The sequence below is a fragment of the Poecilia reticulata genome, chromosome 17, assembly GCF_904066995.2.
Source record: "Poecilia reticulata chromosome 17, P_reticulata-male-v2, whole genome shotgun sequence".
NCBI lineage: Eukaryota > Metazoa > Chordata > Actinopteri > Cyprinodontiformes > Poeciliidae > Poecilia > Poecilia reticulata.
The window spans coordinates 19433305-19453345 of record NC_088846.1 but is presented as its reverse complement, the minus strand read 5'-3'; the positions used below and the strand labels follow the sequence as shown (position 1 = coordinate 19453345).

The 20041-nt window shown below is 38.7% G+C and overlaps 1 protein-coding gene across 1 annotated transcript; it reads left to right on the top strand.

The window, feature by feature from the left end:
- Positions 1-19796, top strand: npc1 (Niemann-Pick disease, type C1). Its single transcript, XM_008434556.3, has 25 exons — positions 1-173; positions 2447-2575; positions 3469-3575; positions 4279-4424; positions 4626-4793; positions 4888-5137; positions 5220-5302; positions 5582-5952; positions 6767-6993; positions 8321-8421; positions 10118-10220; positions 10339-10528; positions 10758-10940; positions 11074-11188; positions 12216-12343; positions 13498-13632; positions 13756-13845; positions 14467-14657; positions 14814-14929; positions 15332-15461; positions 15565-15750; positions 16332-16563; positions 16951-17064; positions 17192-17354; positions 18177-19796. Exons 1-25 carry the CDS (start codon positions 81-83, stop codon positions 18257-18259), a joined length of 3834 nt encoding a protein of 1277 aa, XP_008432778.1. The 5' UTR covers positions 1-80; the 3' UTR covers positions 18260-19796.
- Positions 19797-20041: the final 245 nt, after the last annotated feature.

Below are 20041 nucleotides of genomic sequence, written 5' to 3'. Positions count from 1 at the left end.
GCCCCTAAAGAAAACGTCACAGGAAGAAGAAACCATCAACAAGATATGCAAAAGTTTAGCCGGACTGTCAGTCCAATTCGATGATTTCAGAGAGAGGGATGGGGCCCACAGCAGGGAGGCTCAGTTTCACTCTTCTCTTCTTCATTATACTGCTGTCAGGATACTATCGATGGGTGAGTGTGGCTGAACGTTCCCGGACTCGTGACTGTTCCGTGACTCAGCCTTGGCTACAGCTGCTGTTGTGATGTTTATCCGAGGCGGAGAACGAAACTGGATAAAGATCATAAAACCCAATGTAGACTGGAGATAGCTTTTTCAACTTACTGGATTTATGCTCGCTTGAAAATATGATTTTTAATGGTATACGACAAGCAGTGCTTTCGATATTGAAAGCTGATTGAAATGAATCGTTTCAGGGAGACGGGGTTTACTTTTTAAAAGACTGGTTGTACTGGTTGTGTTTCAATTCGCGGCTGTCGAAACCTATAATCATCAGAAAAGCAAAACTGCTTTTTAGGAAGAAGAAATTAGTTATTGAAACCTCAAAACACGAGTGTAATTGCTAGCTGAGTGAAACACAACAGTGCGCAAGTTCACTGCTAAATATAAAATAACCAGGCGAATATTAAAAACACCATGTTGTATAACCTGTATATTTCTGGAGACTGAGCACTTTTTTGATAATAAAAAGCAAATAACATGCTTACCGCGTGTCTTTGTTTGAAGCCGAATTAACAAATTATTTCAGTGAATTTAAAATGCATGTTGATCCAGTGATCAGAATTGACCAGATATTCCATTAATCACATTTGATCTATTCAGTAAATCCATCGTGAAAAGCAACACGTCTCACTTTTTTTTGAAAACATCATATTCTGATTCTCACCGTATGCCCCTTCTATTTTTCCTGTGAACTACAGACGAAAAAAGACGTCTTGCAAGTTCTTAAATTGTGATAGTTTTGAAATTCACCAGAAAATTAAGAAATTAGGACGATACTGTGACTTTTATTTATGCTTTATGGATATTACCCTAACCTTTGTATTATATAATGAACTAAAAATAGGTGCATCAAAGGTACAATGTTGGTTGAATGATTTATAGACAGAAGATGTTGGGAGGTCTTTGTTTTTATAAATTTATCAGATGGGCATCAAATGTTTTTTGTTTTTTTCCGGTATTTGAAATGCAGATAAAATCAATGGAATATTGATTGGTTCATCTTCAATAGAAACTACATCAAGGACAGTCGTCCTTGTAGTTTAAATTCTTCAGACGGACAGCTACGCCTAAGAGTTACACAAAAGAATAAACAAAAATTAAACTAAATGCAAAAGCCAGATTTTGCACAGCTTTGTTGTCTGGCGGTCATGTTTCATTAACTTTAACATGTCTGTCCAGTTCAGGGGTATTACTCAACAGAAAGCAACTCTGTCCCTTTGCTTTAATTTAATCAATTGTAGGTAATACTCACTCGTTCTCAGTCACCTCTCATTACAATATTTGCACTTCTTTACATGATGCAATTAGTTCGATCCTCTGCAACGCACAGATCTGCTTTGAAACTGAGCTAAAACATCTGAAATGTCATTAATCATTACTGTTTTAAGATAAGGTAAAAAAAAAAAAGAGAAAAAAAACTGAAAAGAATGCTAGAATCAGCGCAAATATTGACTACCTGAAAGCTGCTGTGGGTAAGCAGAAAAGTTAAAGAAAACTCATGAGTATTTAGGCAGAAATTCCGTTTCTGGCCAAGGATCACTATGGAGACCTGTTTGGTAACCTAGATAAACATGACTTAGCAAATGGTACCACAGTCCAGTAAGCAGGAACAGCCTACAGCTTCATACAGGTTGTTTTCCAGAAATAATGTCACCTGAATATCATCTGTTTGTGAATAACACCCACAAAAGTAGGACAAAGTGTAACTCCGAGTCTTGTCATGAAATTGTTTGTGGAGTAAGTGAATTAACTTCCCCAAGATGACCTTCGTAACAAAATGCACGTGATGGCTCTGATGCTGAACAGGCAGATTAAAGAACATGTTTAGCTTTATTCTAACTCCTGTTGTAGACAGTAGGCTATCACATGTCACATTTTAAATCGATATCTAACATGTTCTGTGGTGGGTGTCACCAGGTTTTTTTCTAAGTCCTGCAAATATATTTTGCAGAACTGAAAATGTTATTTTTAAGTACACAGAGCATATGATGTTCGAAAGACAGGAAATCAGTTGCGAAAAGGAAGAAAGATAAAGTGCTTCTTCACCTATATCTCTAAAGAAGCCTAATAAACTAAGGCACATGACTCATTTCAGCCTTGGTAAAAATGGCGTTGGTAAAAATAGATGAAGTTTCACACGATTTAAAAGTTATTTCTCATCCACCAGCCAACATCCTGTTCACCATTGCTCATAATATTGTTTGTTTTGTTGTCTCGCTGTCAGGTGGAGGCCCAGCACTGTGTTTGGTATGGCGAGTGTGGCGAGTCAGAAAAGGTTCCTGGCAAAAAATACAACTGTAACTACACCGGTGCCCCTCTTCCACTAAAACCTGAAGGCTACGAGCTTCTAACGGTACGTTCACTACTGTAATGCTTTGCCTTTGTTGGTGATGCTCTGTGGAGTAAGTATTCATGCATCTTCAACTTTTCACATTTGAGGTTGTTACATTACAACCTCAATTTTTGGGGATTTTATGTGAAGGATTTTATAAGATGTAGAACTGTTTTTAGCTTCTAAAGTTACATTTTGCTTTGTGCATCTAGCAAGATGTTTACCCATTCTTCTTTGCAAAATTGCTGAGGCTCATTAGGTCTGGATAGAGAGCATCCGTGATCGTCACTTTTCTTAGTCTTGCTACAGATTCTTCATTGGATTTAGGTCTGGACTTTGACTGGGCCGTTCAGACACATGAAGAAGTTTTGATATAAACCATGCTGCTGTAGCTCTGACAGCTACAACATGTTTAGAGTCTGAATGTTTAGAGTCAACAACATCCAGCTGGAGCATAAACCTTCACTTGAGATAATGCTATTAATACTGTCTTGTTCGGTCAGTTACGGAAAACGATCTATCCATCTGCTGTGTTCCTTGGTCCATGTGATGCTACTTATTCTTTAATGTGCTCTAACAAACCTATGAGGCTTTCATGAAACCTTTATTTTCTTTAAAATGCGCACATTCTGACTCTAGCACTGGATTTTGGGGTGTCAGATGAAAGGATGGTTAAGGTTATGCACACCAGTGCATCACACTTTTCAGATTTTTGTTTACAAATAATGTTGGAAGCCAGGTATCCATACTGTGTATCATGTTCCTTCCCCTGTACGTGCAGTACCTTGTGTTGGTCCATCACATAAAATCCCAATGGCTGTAATGTGACAAAACATAAAAAGGCTCAAGGGTTACAAATACTTTTGCAAGGCGTTGTATAAGTGTTTTTCACAGCCCGTGCTTTATATGTGCAGGAGCTCTGTCCTGGGTATAACTATGGAAACCGAAGTCTCTGCTGCAACGAGGACCAGCTGCGCACGCTCAAAGGGAGTCTCCAGCTGCCCCTTCAGTTCTTGTCTCGGTATGTTAGAAGATTAGCCGGTGAAGCACATGACATTCTTGCAGCATTATCTTCGGCCTCCTGAAATGCTGGAGATAAATTCGTCAATGTATCGTATTTGCCGGTAAAAACAAAATATGTTGTTTTTTTTAAGTATGCAAAACTCCACAGATAGGGTGGTTGTTATCTGCTAACGTTTGCATGTTCTATAATTTGCAGATTTCATTTTCACGTTTTTAAAATTTTACTATTGTTATATGTACAAAGTTGTGAAAAAGTGTTTGCTACTTTACAGATTTATTCAATTGTTGCTTTTTTTTTTTTTTGAAATCACACTTAATTGTTTCAGAACATCAAACAAATTTTAATACTAGGAAAATCCAGACTCGTAGAATCAGAAAATAATTTAAATCAACCAGGCTGGCAACACGAAGTGGACAAAGGACCCTAAAAAGCAACACATCATGGTGCAATCTAAAGAAATTCAACAAAAGATCAGCCATGAACACCCTGTCTGGAATGGGTTACAAAACTATTTTTACCGCTTTGGAAGCCACTGAGATCCGTTATTCACAAATGAAGAAAACATGGAACGATGGAACAACGGCAAATCTTCCCAGGAGTTGCTAGCCTCCTCAAATTGCTCCAGGAGCTCATGAGCAATGACTCATCCAGGTGGTCACAAAAGCACTCTGGTTACTCTGACTTCTCCATCTGCACGCAGGTGTCCTTCGTGTTTCTACAATCTGATGAACCTGTTCTGTGAGCTGACGTGCAGTCCCCATCAGAGTCAGTTTATGAATGCCACCAAGTTCAAGGGGAAGAATGTAGTAGAAGTGGAGTACTATATCGGAAAGACATTCACTAATGGTGAGTCGTTCAACTGTTGACGTGCGAGCATTTGGCTTGCATAAGAAATCTGCTGAGTTAACATGATTATTTCCTGAAGCTGAGCTCTCAGTCATGCCAACGGAAACTTTCTGTCATAACTTTCTGCTTTGTGGCAAACTGGACAAGACAGACGGGGACTTATGAATCATTGAATCGTTTTCTCTATATGATTTCTTCCAGCTATGTACAATGCCTGTCAGGATGTGCAGGCACCTTCTAGCAATGTGAAAGCCTTATCGCTGCTGTGTGGCAAGGACGCTCAAGAATGCAATGCAACCAACTGGATCCAATACATGTTCAGTATCGACAATGGCCAGGCTCCATTTCCTATCATCCCCGTGTTCTCTGGTAAGCACCTCTTCATACCTCTGACTGTCTTGACGTCATTCAAAACCATTACGTGGGTTCGTTTCTTAAGGGAAATCTTCTGTTACTATTCCAGATGTGGAGGTTTCCGGTTACACGCCCATGAACAACAAAACGTATGCCTGTACAGAAGGCTTAGAGGACGGTTCGGGTCCGTGCTCCTGTCAGGACTGCGCGGCGGCATGCGGCCCCAAACCCGTACCCCCTCCGCTGCCCCCTCCCTGGACCATCCTCGGTATGGATGCCATGTCGGTCATCATGTGGATCTCCTACATGGCCTTCCTGCTCATCTTTGCCGGAGTTTTAGCCGGGGCTTGGTGTTTCAGGTAACGCGCTTCGGAACGTAATGTGTGAACGTATTATTCGATGCATACGTTTGTTCTGAACCAGTTGCTAACTGATGTGTAGGCAAAGGACCATCACATCAGAGTACGGCCCCATTTTGGACAGCAACAACCCACTCTCCCTCAATAGCGATAATCATAACCAAGGTAAGGCCAAGTTAATAATAATTCATTTTATTTATAGGCATCTTTTAAAGACTCTTAAAGTCTCCTTACATTATGAACAATACATAGAAGCAACTTAATTATCAAATGATCAAGTTATCTATACTTTTTGAACCTTTCTACAGCCACAGATCTGAATGCTTTATTGTGGTTTTATGGAATGAACCAAATTAGAGGCCCTGTACCCATAATGTTCTTGTTCTTTAAATGATATACACATAACAAGATTTCTCCTTATTATTTTTGTTTTTCTTCTCTCAGAAAATGCATCGTGCTGTGAGACGCTGGGCGAACGCTTTGAGAATCTCTTGCGAACTTTCTTCAGCTCCTGGGGTTCTTTCTGTGTTCGTCATCCATCCATGGTCCTGCTGGGCAGCTTGGTGTTAGTGACCGCTTGCAGTGGAGGCTTGGTCTACATGCGCATCACCACCGACCCCGTTGAGCTTTGGTCGTCGCCCTCCAGCCAGGCTCGCCAAGAGAAGAACTACTTCGATGAGCACTTTGGTCCATTCTTCAGAACAACGCAGCTCATTATAACCACTCCCATCAATGACACTTATATCTACTCCCCGTATTTCGGAGGGTCAGATGTCCCGTTTAAAGCCATCCTGTTCAAAGACATTCTGCACCAGGTTGGTGGTTTAGGAAACAGTGAGCAACACTAATTCATTGAAACATCTTTCTGACGTTTGGAGAAAACATCAGTTTTTTTTGTTGTTGTTTTTTTTGTTTTTTTTCTGTAAATGAAAACTAAAGTGCAAGACTCTCTGCTATCTTTCCGTCACAGTGAAGCAGAGAACTTCCGAAGAAAAAAGCTAAGCAAAACCTAAAATCTTTAGATAAACTTAAACTATGGACTTGGTCTTAAAATTTGAACGACCACAGCTTAATCCTTGTCCTCGTTGCTCTGCTGTTTACACAAAGCGTGACTGAAACTAACACCGTCCTCCCTGTTCTGATCGATTGTTTTTGACTGGGAGTGGTGTATTTCTGCAGATAGCAGTAGGATCACTGGAACAAGGAAGAAAATATTTCTTCTTTTTTTTCTGTTTTTTTCTCCCTAAAATTATTTGTCTCATATTAGACTGTCTAGGCGTAGTGACAGTTTTAACAACTGTGTAAAAAAAATCTGTTTTTATAAAAGTTACCTAAGGCAGTTTTAATAAACTTTTTAAAATCAGATTTAGAGTCAAATTGCAATTTCTAAGCATTAAAGCACCTACGTGCTCTATAATTATTCCCACAGCTCAAATCAGCTCTTGTAAAGTGCAGAAGAAGAGGTAGTTTTAATATTTTGCACCTGGAACAGCTAAAATTGCATTTCTGTTTTCTTTCTGCTAATGTAGATGGAAGTGCAACTAAAGTTTTGGAACTGTGGTTCCAAGTTGTTGTTTTTTTTCTTTCTATTCCTGCACTCATGTTTCTCTTCTAACCTCACTTTTCCAGGTGCTGGACCTGCAACTTGAAATCGAAAACCTAGTAGCTGAATACGACGGCAAAAACGTCACGTTGAAGGACATCTGCTTGGCTCCTCTGGCGCCGTACAACAACAACTGCACCATCCTGAGTGTTCTCAACTACTTTCAGAATAGCCACTCGGTGCTGGACCACAGCATCGGAGATGAGTTTTTTGTGTACGCCGACTATCACAGCCACTTCCTCTACTGCGTCAGGTATTTTTTACGTTTGTTCAGTTTTTTTTTTGTTTTTTTTTTTTATATAAGCTGACATTTTGCATTATGTTTAATCTTCTCTTACTTCACTGTCCTTATTTTGGAGAAGCGCTCTTCTAAAAACACCTGTTCCTCATTGTGTTTTCGTAGAATGGTAGAGGAACGCTTCGAACATGAAAAATAATCTGCAGGCAGACGCCGATCCAGTTTTGTTTCGTAATTTTTCAGTTCACCTTTTGGCGTTTTGCAAGTCATACCAAGAGAACACAGATGTGTGTTTTCAACTTACAGCCAAAGAATTCTGTGTCATTAGATTTTTTTTTATTAACCAATAAATATTACTCTATTTTCAAAAGAAAATTACAAATAAAAATCAGAAAAGTGTGGCATGCAGTTAGAACAGTTATCCATGAGATGTTTACAATCTCTAGATATTGTTTCAGAACTGCATTTTCAAAACTTTATCCTTGATTTTCTGCTGTGTTATTGTTTGTTTTATTTTTATGATTAAAGAATATTTCCCTTTTCCTTTACCAGCAGAATTCTTTAAAAGGCCATCCTGGCCAAGACTGGTATTGATGCAGAGTTAAAAAACATAATATAACAACTTAATCTAAGTCTACATGTTAGTTCATTTGAGCATCAGAGCGGTTAAAAATTAAAGCTCATCTTTGACTGATCAGTACATTGATCATGCAAAATTCTTGCTCCCAAAATATCAGACATTAATCAGACTGGCTCCTTTAGTTTCAGATCAGCCTACAAATGATTCTAAAACCAGAGAGCAGCAAACTGAGAGGATTCCTGGTCTGTCTAGGTGTTTGGTGCTGACATTAAGAGAAAAAAAGTTCTGGGTCCAAAGTGAAAATTTGATAAGAAAAGGAGCATAAGAAACATATGCTTGTTTCTTATGTGCCAGTGCTGATGTTATTTCTTCTTGAATGCTTTCTAACAAGCTTTTGAAGTGTATTTTATTTAGGAGTATGCGAGTAGAGTGGGCAGTATACAAATGTCCAACCTTTTTCCTGGTTTATCTCATAAGACCCTAAAAAAAAATACAATGTCGTTTTTGATGGCCATGCATACGATCTTTTTGCCTTTCTTACAAATATTTAGTTGAATTTTTTTTTTCTTGTTCTTGTTGATGAAGTTTATGGACCACCTGCTCCTTCAAGGGTATTCCCCTGTGCTACATTTTCAGATAATCCTCCTGTTTAGAATAGTGTTTGCAGACTTCCTCCTTACCATTCATGTAGGGCTTCAGTGACTTTGTTGTGTTTATGCTTTTTGTCCTAACCCCTTAACTACATATGTTTCCCTCTTGCAGCGCTCCAGCATCACTCAACGACACCACTCTCCTTCATGATCCCTGCTTAGGAACCTTTGGTGGCCCCGTCTTCCCTTGGCTGGCACTCGGAGGTTATGATGGTAAGTTGTTGTTTTGCACAGTTATGAGTGGTTGATAAAACTCATACATAAGCGTATCCCTGTAAAAGGAGTAGATTCATCTGAGGCGATAGGACTCGCTGGATCCTATGGAAATCAGACATTTGTATTTGGTTCTCAGCACAACTGCATACAGGAGAGGGTGACTAACTACAGTAAAAGTATTCTTTGTCATATTTTGTTACACTGCAACCACAATCTTGGGTGTATTGGAGGAAAACCAGGACTTCACCCAGCACAGACCTCCTATGCAGTGTAGATGGTATCATGACAGAGGGAAGCTGTTGATGGGAAAGAAAAATGAAGATTTAATGTCTGCTTGTGAACATTTCCTTCTACTTTACAACTATGCATTGTGTGTTTTTTTTCTTTTCTTTTTTGGCTCAGTGACATGAAATCCCAATAACACACACTGCAGTGTGTGGTTGAAGTGTGACAGAATGTGAAAAAGTTCAGGAGTAACTTTGCAAGGCACTGTGACAAACTGTAGTTGGTACTTGTTTAGAAAGAGCAAACAAAGAAAACTTCAGCACCCCTCTGGTCATTCACCTTCAGCACATTTTCCACAACTTTGTCGCAGTGTTTGTCCATAGTTGTGTCACTATCAACCAAATCGTACCTCTTTCCCAAATTAAAAAGCATGGAATTGTCAAGCAGCTGTTGCCTGCTATGCCACAGCCTACTTTGTAACACCTTTTCCAATAAAAACAAAGGTGAAGGAGGCTCCGCCCTGCTCCTCCACCGTAAAAGCCTCGTCTGCTCTGATTGGGCAGCTTTCTGTGGGCTGATCACCAGGCACCGCCCATAACCTGTTAGAAAGCATTTCATTGGACACAAATAGAATCAATGGTCTGAGTAAGATGCTCAAAATTGTGAAACATTTGGCAGGAAATGGAAAAAACAAATAAACAAAAACCCCATTGATTACGACATATGTCTTGCACACACTGTAGCCAACAGAACATGCCATCCTCTGAACCAGTTCTTCACTTTACTCCCTTCTGGCCACAGATGCAACACATTGGACTTGGTGGGAAAAAAAGCCCACTTAAGTAAAGCTTTGTCCCCTCAACTCCAGAGACGATCGTCCATTTCCTTTTTTGTTTCTTGTGACGTGTATGTGGGTGTGCATAAGGGGAGCAAGCAATGTGTGTTATATCTGTAAAGGTGTGTATGTGTTGAATGAGGTTTATGTTGTAATTTATATTTGTGATGTCACACTTTTTGTGAGAAGCCAAAGTTATTTGTATCTGCAGCTTGGAATATGTAATGACTGTGAAATAAATTATCTCTATGAGACAACAAAGACTATCTCTATCTACCTTTCAAAAATAAAAATCACTGATCTTTGTTGTACCAATAAGCAGTGAAAACCTCACTGGATCCTTCAACAGCAAAAAGAAGTACAAACTAAATTATGTGTTTTTGTACATATATTAAAGTATTAAATTAAGGAGTAAATAAGTCAACTTGAAATTTATTTGGTAAAATGTTTATTTGTTTAAAACATTTTTATTGTGATTTATTAATTTTGTTTTACTGTAACACATTAGGAGCCCTCTAATTATTATTTATTTTTAAATAAAAGACTTCAAATGGGCTTATTTCAATGGATGGTAAAGAAGTCAAAAAAATTCAATTTGACAGTAAATATACGCTGTATTTCTTCAAATTACAGAGACAAACTACAACAATGCCACAGCTCTTGTGATCACCTTCCCGCTCAACAACTACCTGAACGACTCGGTCAAGATGGGCCAAGCTCTCGCCTGGGAAAAAGAGTAAGATAGCAATTCATCCGACAAACCCCTTTGCCTTTAGTTGTATAGTTTTTTTTTTTTTCTTCATGTAGTGTTGTTTATACAAACTGTTTATTTTGTGTGTGTCCGTGCCTTCCAGGTTCATCAAGTTTATGAAGCACTTCAGCAATCCCAATCTGACCGTAGCCTTCAGTGCAGAGAGGAGCGTTGAAGACGAGATCGACAGAGAGAGCAAAAGTGACCTCAGCACCATCGTGATCAGCTACGCCATCATGTTCATCTACATCTCCCTGGCTTTGGGCCACATCCACAGTTTCAGAAGGCTGCTGGTAATAGGAAAAACCCTGACATGATTTTAGTCTGTGCTTTCGGTGCCACTTGCTGCCACACATAGCCAAAATAGTTTCAGACATTACACATCTTAGCTTGTCCTGCCTGTTTGCTATGAAGCAGCACAAGTCACGGTCACGTCTCTTGTTACTCATGCATGAAACTGATGTGACGAAAGGATGGAGATGATTCATCTTGGGTTTTTTTTTTTTTTTTTAATCGGTGCAGGTGGACTCGAAGATATCTCTTGGTATAGCCGGCATCCTGATTGTGCTCAGCTCGGTGTCTTCGTCTTTGGGGATCTTCAGCTATGCGGGTGTCCCACTTACACTCATCGTGATCGAGGTCATTCCCTTCCTCGTTCTGGCTGTCGGGGTCGACAACATCTTCATCATCGTGCAGACTTACCAGGTAAACGTTATCTTTGGTGCTAATATTTAACGAACATTGATCCGTAACTTTTATTTGTAAGGAATAATGTTTGTGCGTGGCTTCCTCTGAAAGAAGAGGTGCTAAATTTGAAAATGTTTGCATTTGCGAACAGAGAGATGAGCGGATGCCTCGGGAAGAGCTTCACCATCAGATCGGCCGTATCCTTGGAGACATAGCTCCCAGCATGTTTCTCTCTTCCTTCTCAGAGACGGTGGCCTTCTTCCTGGGTAAGATGAATCTGCTGCTTAATGACAGCAACATACTCATTAAACTGTTGGGGCTTTCACCGGCGACGCAGGCCCACAGTATTACAGATCCTCCACCATACTTAACATTCAGCATGCACTGCTTTTCTACTTATCCATTCTGTGGTTTTAAACCAAACCCAACTTCAGTTTTTTTGCAAAAAGGTCAGTCATTGTCGCAAATGGCTTCATTTTAAACTTCCTGTAGAGTTTACTCTACCTTAACATCTCTATGTTAAGGTTTGCATAGGAACCACTTCCAACCTGTTGGTATTTAGATAGTATGTTGTGGTTGCTATCGAGATTTTATGATTTTTTTTCTCCCTCTTTGCTGCAGCTCTCCAATGAAATTGGGCCTTTATGTTTATGGATCAGGGATCACAAAGAGCCAAGAGTTACTAATTGGAAATACCTAGAATTTCTTATTGGCGTAAAAAAAGAAAGCACAAATAAGGCAAAATATTTTTATTTTAAATGAGTTGTTAACAAGTGATGTCAAGAACTTACCCTTGTCATGTCTGGGGTTTTTTACAAGCTTAATTATGCTTACAAATATTTAAAGGTGAATTATCTCTAAAATTTTCAGTGAAAATCAGCTACACCTTTAAGGCTATTTACACATTTTTGCCAGATTGTGGCAGTGAATGTGGCTGTATGATCTTGTCAGTAGAAATGGATGCGAATCAGTGTCTGTATCATATTACGCTGTTATATCTCTGCATTTGGTGACATTGCAGATGGATTTATGGATTGATGGATCCAGTAATCGGATTGGGTCCATTGAGAACCTATCTATGGTGGACCTGTCTACATATTTTTGACAAAACGTGTCCTAATTATTTGACTAAACAAAAATCTTTACATACTGAACTGTAAATGTTTAAGCTTAAACTAACAAACTTGGACTTTAAGAACCAGAATGACACGTTTAACAGATGGATTGCTTCTTTTTTCTGCCGAGCCTCAAACTGACCTTTTCTTTTTTTTTTTTTCTTGGGTTATCATCCAGGTGCCCTGTCCAACATGCCGGCTGTTAGGACTTTCTCATTGTTTGCTGGCTTGGCTGTTTTCATCGATTTCCTGTTGCAGATCAGTTGCTTTGTCAGCTTGCTCGGCTTGGACGCCAAAAGACAGGAGGTGGGAGTAAAGGAAACTTTTGTTGTTGTTGTTGTTGTTGTTTTAATCTAGATGCAAAAAAAGGACATTAAAAATTAGATTGCTAGAATAAAAATAGCTTAACTGCCAAATGATTTACACTGTCAAGAAAGTAATCATCCCCTCCAGATTTTGTGTTGCTCTAAAAGAAATCACATTTTGTATTTGATTTGAAAAATTTAAAGATGACCTGAGAAAATACAAAAAAAATCTTTTTTTACAAATGATGGGGACAAAAGCTTTGATAAACAACCTGATCATGTGTGAAAATATAATTATCCCCATCTCAACAGTAGCCCTCATTTTGTGTTCTGCTTTTAGTAGCCATAGCTGATTACTGTATGGCCTGCATATTGAAGAAGTCATGTAAATTGTACCTGTCCAAAATCATGAAGTAGACTAAAACTCCTCAAAAAACACAAACATTTCAAGAAAGAAAAATAAAGGACATTTTTTGGGTCGTAAATCTTGACTATATAACTTCTGAGCACAACGTGTTTGTTTATTTTTTTATTTGTTGTTGTTTTGTTTTTTTCATTTGACATTTGCAGTTAGATTTGAGTAAAACTCTGAAGACCATTTAAGCAGAAACTCTGATGTTTTAGTGGTATTTTTCTCTGCTTCCTCATTTCCATGTCAGCTGTGTTTCATTTGACTTCTTTAAAGGTCGTTAATTGTCAGAAGTCGTTCTCTATAACTAAACTGTTGAGTCATATTTCTCTTTTAATTCTAGGCATTTTAGCAGTAAACAATGATGGTATATTATTATGCACCATAAAGTTAGAAACCATTCCAGGCTTTACGAGTAATTTAATAGTTTTGTTTTTTTAATCACATTTGGAACAAATTTTGTACTCGGAGGGAATTTCTTTTCTTTTTTTTTAAAGCACTTTTTAGTGATTCCTTTTATTAAATTCTCTATGAAGAAGTAATCTGCAAATATATTTATTACCTAAAACTTTCTAATCTACAAATCAGATTAAATGCGTACAGATTTATCTGCAAAGACTTCACATTTCCTTATTCCAGATCTTCTGGCGTGTTCCGCATGTACAATAATAATTGAACTTTAGCAACAGGTTCTTCATTACGCTACACTTTTTAAACACTGCGGTGTGTCTGTCATGTTTAAAAAGGGGAATCGACTTGACATCTGCTGCTGCGTCAAGCTGCCCGAACGTCAGGAAGTCAGGACAGAAGGCTTGCTCTTCCGCTTTTTCAAGAAATTCTATGCTCCATTCATCCTTAAAGAGTGGGTTCGGCCAATCATTGTGAGTCACACCTCAGTAACCGTGCCTGCCTTCCTGCTTTAAATCCACCAATGAGTTCAAGTGGAACCATTGTTTTTTTTGTTTTTTTTTGAGTGGATGTGACCGTGTTGTTCCTGTCAACAGGTGGCGGTGTTTGTGGGTATGCTGTCCTTCAGTGTTGCGGTTGTCAATAAAGTGGAAATTGGATTAGACCAGAAGTTATCTATGCCTGATGTAAGTTTTTAATTTTTGTCATATTTTTCTTTCTCACTATTTTTGAGTGCAGACTTTTGAGTTTATGCAATAAAGCCAGAGCTACATTGCCTTGCTCTTTATTTAACGTATTCACAACCATTGAACTTAATGTCTCGTCACGTTGCAAACTAAATTCTCAGTGTATTTTGCTGAGGTTTTTAAAAAAAAAAAACAACTAAAAGAAGTTCATAGTTGTAAAGTGGGACAAAAATGAAATATGTCTTTCAAAATGAAAGTCAAATGAAAATCTTCATCCATTTGCATTGTGGCTTGCTGAGACCATTTTAGCAGAACATTTACAGCTGCAAGTCTTTTGTAGTTTATGTCCCTACCAGGTTTGAACATCTGGAGACCGAACATTTTGCCCTGTCTTCTGTAAAGAAGACCTTAGCCTAAGCCGTGGATTTGCAGCTCCTCCAGACTATCATTTACCTATCACTATAGCTTTTACTGAACTCTTTGAGATGTTTAAAGCTTGGGACAGTGTTTTCAAGGTGCATTGATTTTGCAGTATCCTCAAGTATAAATCCATTTCCTCTCATCCTTAATTATTATACCCATCATAAACAGTTTATTCTGACAGCTCGTCTCTTCATTTAGGACTCTTATGTTCTGGATTACTTCAAGAACCTGAGCGAGTACCTCCACACCGGAGCGCCGGTTTACTTTGTAGTGGAGGATGGACACAACTACAGTAGCCCAGAAGGCCAAAATTCTGTGTGTGGAGGAGTGGGATGTAACAACGACTCTTTGGTGCAGCAGATCTATTCAGCCTCACTTATCAGCAATTAGTAAGTCGAGATTGAGATACATACAGTATTTAAAACTTTAAATACTGTATTTAGGACTAATTCGGTCAGCTGTTCATCTTTAAAGAACTTCACAAACTGCTTGTCTCATCTTATTGTTGCGTCGTCTAACCGATTTCACTTTTTATTTACTCCCAGCACAACCATTGCCTACACGCCGTCGTCTTGGCTGGATGATTACTTTGATTGGGTGAAGCCTCAGTCAACCTGCTGTCGCTTCTACAACAACACTGGAGCTTTCTGCAATGCCTCAGGTATTATCCAGCGACTGTGCATCAAACTAATGTCTAGTGGATTCAGAGATCAGAATGTAAAAGCCATGCAACATTTTAGCCAGTTTTTTAGTGTGAAAAAATGCTTTTTGTCAAATGTCTTAAAGCAGTACAATACATTTCATAGGTAATCATAAACTTTTCGGTCCTTTCTTCTTTGTCTTTCTTTTCTTCAGCTCTTTGTTTTCTTAATTTTTTTCTCTTCTTCTATTATCGTTTTCTTTCTTTGTCTTCTTCCTTTCCTCCTTTCTTCTCTTTGTTTTTTCCAGGTCCCACGTTTAAGTATTAATAGAAATATCTGGTCTTGACTTTATCGTGGGCCAGTCATATATTTTCTCAAATCCTTTGAAGACAGATTAACGTGTTTCTAAATCTATTCACTAGTTGTGAACTCGTCCTGTGTATCCTGTCGGCCCATGACTCCGAGTGGGAAGCAGAGACCTGAAGGCGAAGACTTCATGCACTTTCTGCCCATGTTCTTGTCCGACAATCCTAACCCCAAGTGTGGAAAAGGGTAATTGATCACATGTATTTGTCAAAAAAAAAAAAACACTTCGTGTGTCCTTAAATCTTTTCGCTTTAACTTTTTCTTTACCCTCTCCATTAATCCTCTTCAGCGGACATGCGGCTTATGCCACAGCAGTCGATCGGTATCCCAACAACACGGGCGTCGGAGCAACTTACTTCATGACGTACCACACCATCCTAAAGGAGTCTCCAGACTTCATAGATGCTTTGAAAATGGCCCGAATCCTGGCCAGCAATATCAGTCAGTCCATGAATCACAAAGTCTTTGCCTACAGGTACATTCTGCTGACGAGCTGCTCTGTTTTTGGATAATACGTTTTTGTTCATGACACCAAGTCCTCAGCAAAACATAACAGTAGGCATGACTTGTTTTTCTACATGTCCATCTTTTGTTTGTTTGTTTGTTTGTTTGTTTATCTTTGTAACAGAAATAAAATACAAGGTTATTTACCGAGGATGTCAATAATTCTGGCTTGTACGTTTCAGAAGAATCTTTTGGAAATGTTTTTTTTTTCTTGCAGTGTCATTAGATATTTATTGACAGAGTTTTTGCTGGTTTATGGTGACAGTTCAAGGGAGTCAGTGAGAACATATAGGTTACAGATAAACCCGGGAGCCAATATTTGACCAGGACTTCTGCATTGGAGTTCATTTACATTACCACAATGTCCCTTCTACTTTTATTTGAGGGCTGAAGTTTAGTTAAAAAACTGGTGTGGAGACGATCTTTTAGTTGTGTGGTAAAATATAACTAACTTTCTACCAAATTGTGCCTTGACTGGTATGAATCCCACAATATATCTTTTTTTGTTTTACTCACTATGTGCTCACTTATTAATGTTTTCCTTCTCTACAGCGTCTTCTACGTGTTTTACGAGCAGTACCTCACCATTGCCTACGACACGGCTCTGAATTTGTGCGTGTCGCTGGGGGCCATATTTGTGGTCACTACGGTGCTGCTGGGCTTCGAGCTGTGTTCGGCGCTGATGGTCAGCATCACCATCGCCATGATTCTGGTCAACATGTTTGGCGTCATGTGGCTGTGGAACATCAGCCTCAACGCAGTGTCTCTAGTGAACCTGGTTATGGTGAGAGAAAACAAAAATTCAGCAATTCCCCCTTCCCCCCAAGACACGGGAATTACTTTGGGAAAACAAAATGCTGTGTTTTATATGAATATGAAGTAATATGAAGAGTTGTTTCATCTGAAATCCTTTATGTGACAAAAAAGTAAATAATTTTTTTCAGTACAGTAAATGTGTATAAAGTGAATCCCTCTCACTTGATGCGCTTTGTTCTGAAAATGTCACATGAACGATTATGATGCCAAGTCGTGTCAGAATGACCGAAAGGAAACCAGAGTTTACAGATGACCTACTGTCACCTCCGATAACCAGTTTGAAAGGGCGGGAAAAAAAGCAGATGTGTGACTTTCTTCTGTTCTAAATTGTATGTTTCTTTTCCTGGACTTGCAGAGCTGTGGAATCTCCGTGGAGTTCTGCAGTCACATTGTGCGAGCGTTTTCCGTCAGCACGAAGAAGAACAGAGTGGAGCGGGCGGAGGAAGCCTTGGCTCATATGGGCAGCTCCGTAAGTTGAAGCCTCCGCCGTTTTACATGCACAACAGGAAGTTAATTCTGTCAAAATGTGGTCGTCTTGTGTTTTTAGTGTTATCTTAAATTTATTCTGTTTTTGTATTTTTATTAAATCTCAACAGGTGTTCAGTGGGATCACATTAACAAAGTTTGGGGGGATTTTAATCCTGGCGTTGTCCAAGTCGCAGATCTTCCAGGTCTTCTACTTCAGGATGTACTTGGCCATCGTGTTGCTCGGGGCAACGCACGGCCTCATCTTCCTCCCAGTTCTTCTAAGCTATATAGGTCAGTAATGTTGCACAATAAGCAATATATAATATACTGCACAACAAATAAACACACAATTATATCAAGTATTTTTAGTGTAGTGTAGTATACTTGAAATAAGTCCAGAATTAACTTAAAAGTAACTTTTCAGCAAGATGTAGCAGCTTATTTTAAATAATTTCTTAATACTGATAAAGCGCTAGTTCTAAAAACAAGACATTTTCCCTATGTTTTAAGTGAAATAATTTGCCAGTGGAACTAATACTTTTTTTAAATCAATATTAAGGAATTATTAACCTATAACAAGCTCTTATATTTTACTGAAGTTACTTGTGAGTTAGTTTTGTCTTTTTCAAAATTTACACTAGTAGAAACCAGACAAAAGATACTTGCTAAGATTTTGTGTTTTTGTATTGCGTTCATACACTTATCACTAGTGTGAATGCTATGTAGATTTTTGATATTTTTAAGTTTTTAACTCTGCTGATTGGGATCTAGAAAATGTCATATAATATGCAGACATAACTGTTTCAGAAGCTTGTTCATTAAAAAACCCATTTGGTCAAGGAGAAATCCCAAAAAACAGTGGCGGGGGTTGATGTATAATTTTGACCACGTGCGTGAATTGGAGTAAATCCCTATGATACAGAAACATAAGCACCAAACTCATTGAATTTGTACATCAAGTGATCATTCCACCCTCTAAAAAAAGAACAGCTTAAAACGATCAAAAGCTCTAATTTAATAACTCATTAATGATCGTGACTGGTGTACGTACATTTCCTACCTGGACAGTCTTGACCTGGGTGATTTGCTTACAATATGTGATCCTCTCCAAAGGTCCGTCGGCGAACAAAGCGAAGGTGTTTGCCGCGAACCAGCGCCTCGTCGGCACAGAAAGGGAGCCCCTCATCAAACACTAGCCGGCTTGTCGAGACGGCAAACAACAAACTAATTAACTAACTACCTGTGAGGAATTTGTTCGAGGGTGTGAGCTCGAGCTGCTTCTGCAACCACTGACACACTCTTCATCATCCCAGCTACTATGCGTGGATCTAACTCAGGAATGATATCAGAAATGAGGAACGCTGAAGGCCAAGTCCACAAGAACAAGTAGATTTCTCCCTAGAGGACTTAAGACATAAAAACTGCTGCCCTCCTCTTCTGCTTTGTCGTCATCATCATCATCATCATCATCATCGTCGACCTTTTCACACTACAGGCTTTAGCATCTGCAGATGGAACAACACACCAAGGAACAGACACGTTGATGGAGAGGAGCAGGTAGACCCTCCACCTGCTGACATTGGTTTTGAGAAGATACAAAAGGGGACAAACTGGTCAGTTTTCATAAAGATGTCCAGACCAGATTAATCATATATATGAGATGTTTCTTTTCTGTCATGAAAAAGTTGAGTATTTGTACAACTATTCTAAGACATTTATCGAATGGAACTAGTAACAGCGGTGACTCTTCCTGCAACACCTGGAAAACTCGTCTCCGTGCTTTGTCGTGACGCAGGTCAGCTTTTTCCTCAGCAGCTAGTAGCAATCAAACAGTGACGCTTTTAGACACATCGACATCTACATCAGATTGGTGATGCATGAATTACTTCCACTGATGAGAATAAGTTATTTTAAATGCATACTCTTTTTTTTTTATTATTTAAAAATCAGATAATCGGGACGTCAAAAAAAAACAAAAACAATTTCCAGGTACATGCAGCCGGTCCCGTAGATGCTGCTTCACGTCTTCCTTCCCACGTGTTATTTATTTCAAAACAACAAATTTCACTTTAAATTGTGCCGACATAGAAGTGTCCTTTTATTTTTCTGAAGACTGTGTAGGACTGAACGGTTCTGATTGGTGTGTATCTGATTTGCTTTTGTGGTTACTGAACATAACATTTGTAGCATTATAAATGAAAGAGGATAAAAAAATATACATATAACTGGAAAAAGCTAACGGGACTAACTAAAATGTGTTCTATGGTCATTGCAGTTACAGCAGTTCTGAGATTTTAAATTATTGTTTTAACTATTAGCGTTGCTTTTCTGTATATTATTTTGAACCTCTTCTAGCAAACAGTTAGAGGTCCCTTTAAACAAACGTGTTTTCAGATAATTTAAGCGAAATGGGACCAATCAGAGCTTTACATTGTTTATATTCCCCACCTTTACCTCAACATGTCTTGACATTGAAGCTATTTGTGTTCTGCTAGAGTAAACCATTCCTTGTTTTTATTACTTAGTAGAGATGGAGTAATAATTTGCATAATAAGAGAAAAAGCTGCACCTGAATGTGCAAAAGACAAAAAAAAAAAAAAAAAAAATACAATTTTGGTTATCGTTTTGTCCTGTCTGACATTGTAAAAAAAACAAAAAAAAACAGATGAAGTGAAACATAGGGAACGTTAGTTTTTAACCATTTTTAACATTTATTAAACTACTCAACAACAATGCAAAGCTTGTTTTGTGTTTATTTTATGAAATCTTTTGTTCTGGTATCTTTGTATGTTTGTATTACTTTGGGTTTTAAAAATGCTTTACATGCGTAGCCCCAGTAAAACGTTTTGGTCGGGTAAACGTTGACCTGTTGTGAGCTTACGCTGCATCCAGAACACGTTGACTGACATAGTCTGACCACAGCGTGGCGCCTGAACCCATTCACTGAGAAGAGCCTGCATGATCTCTCAGTAGTGCTA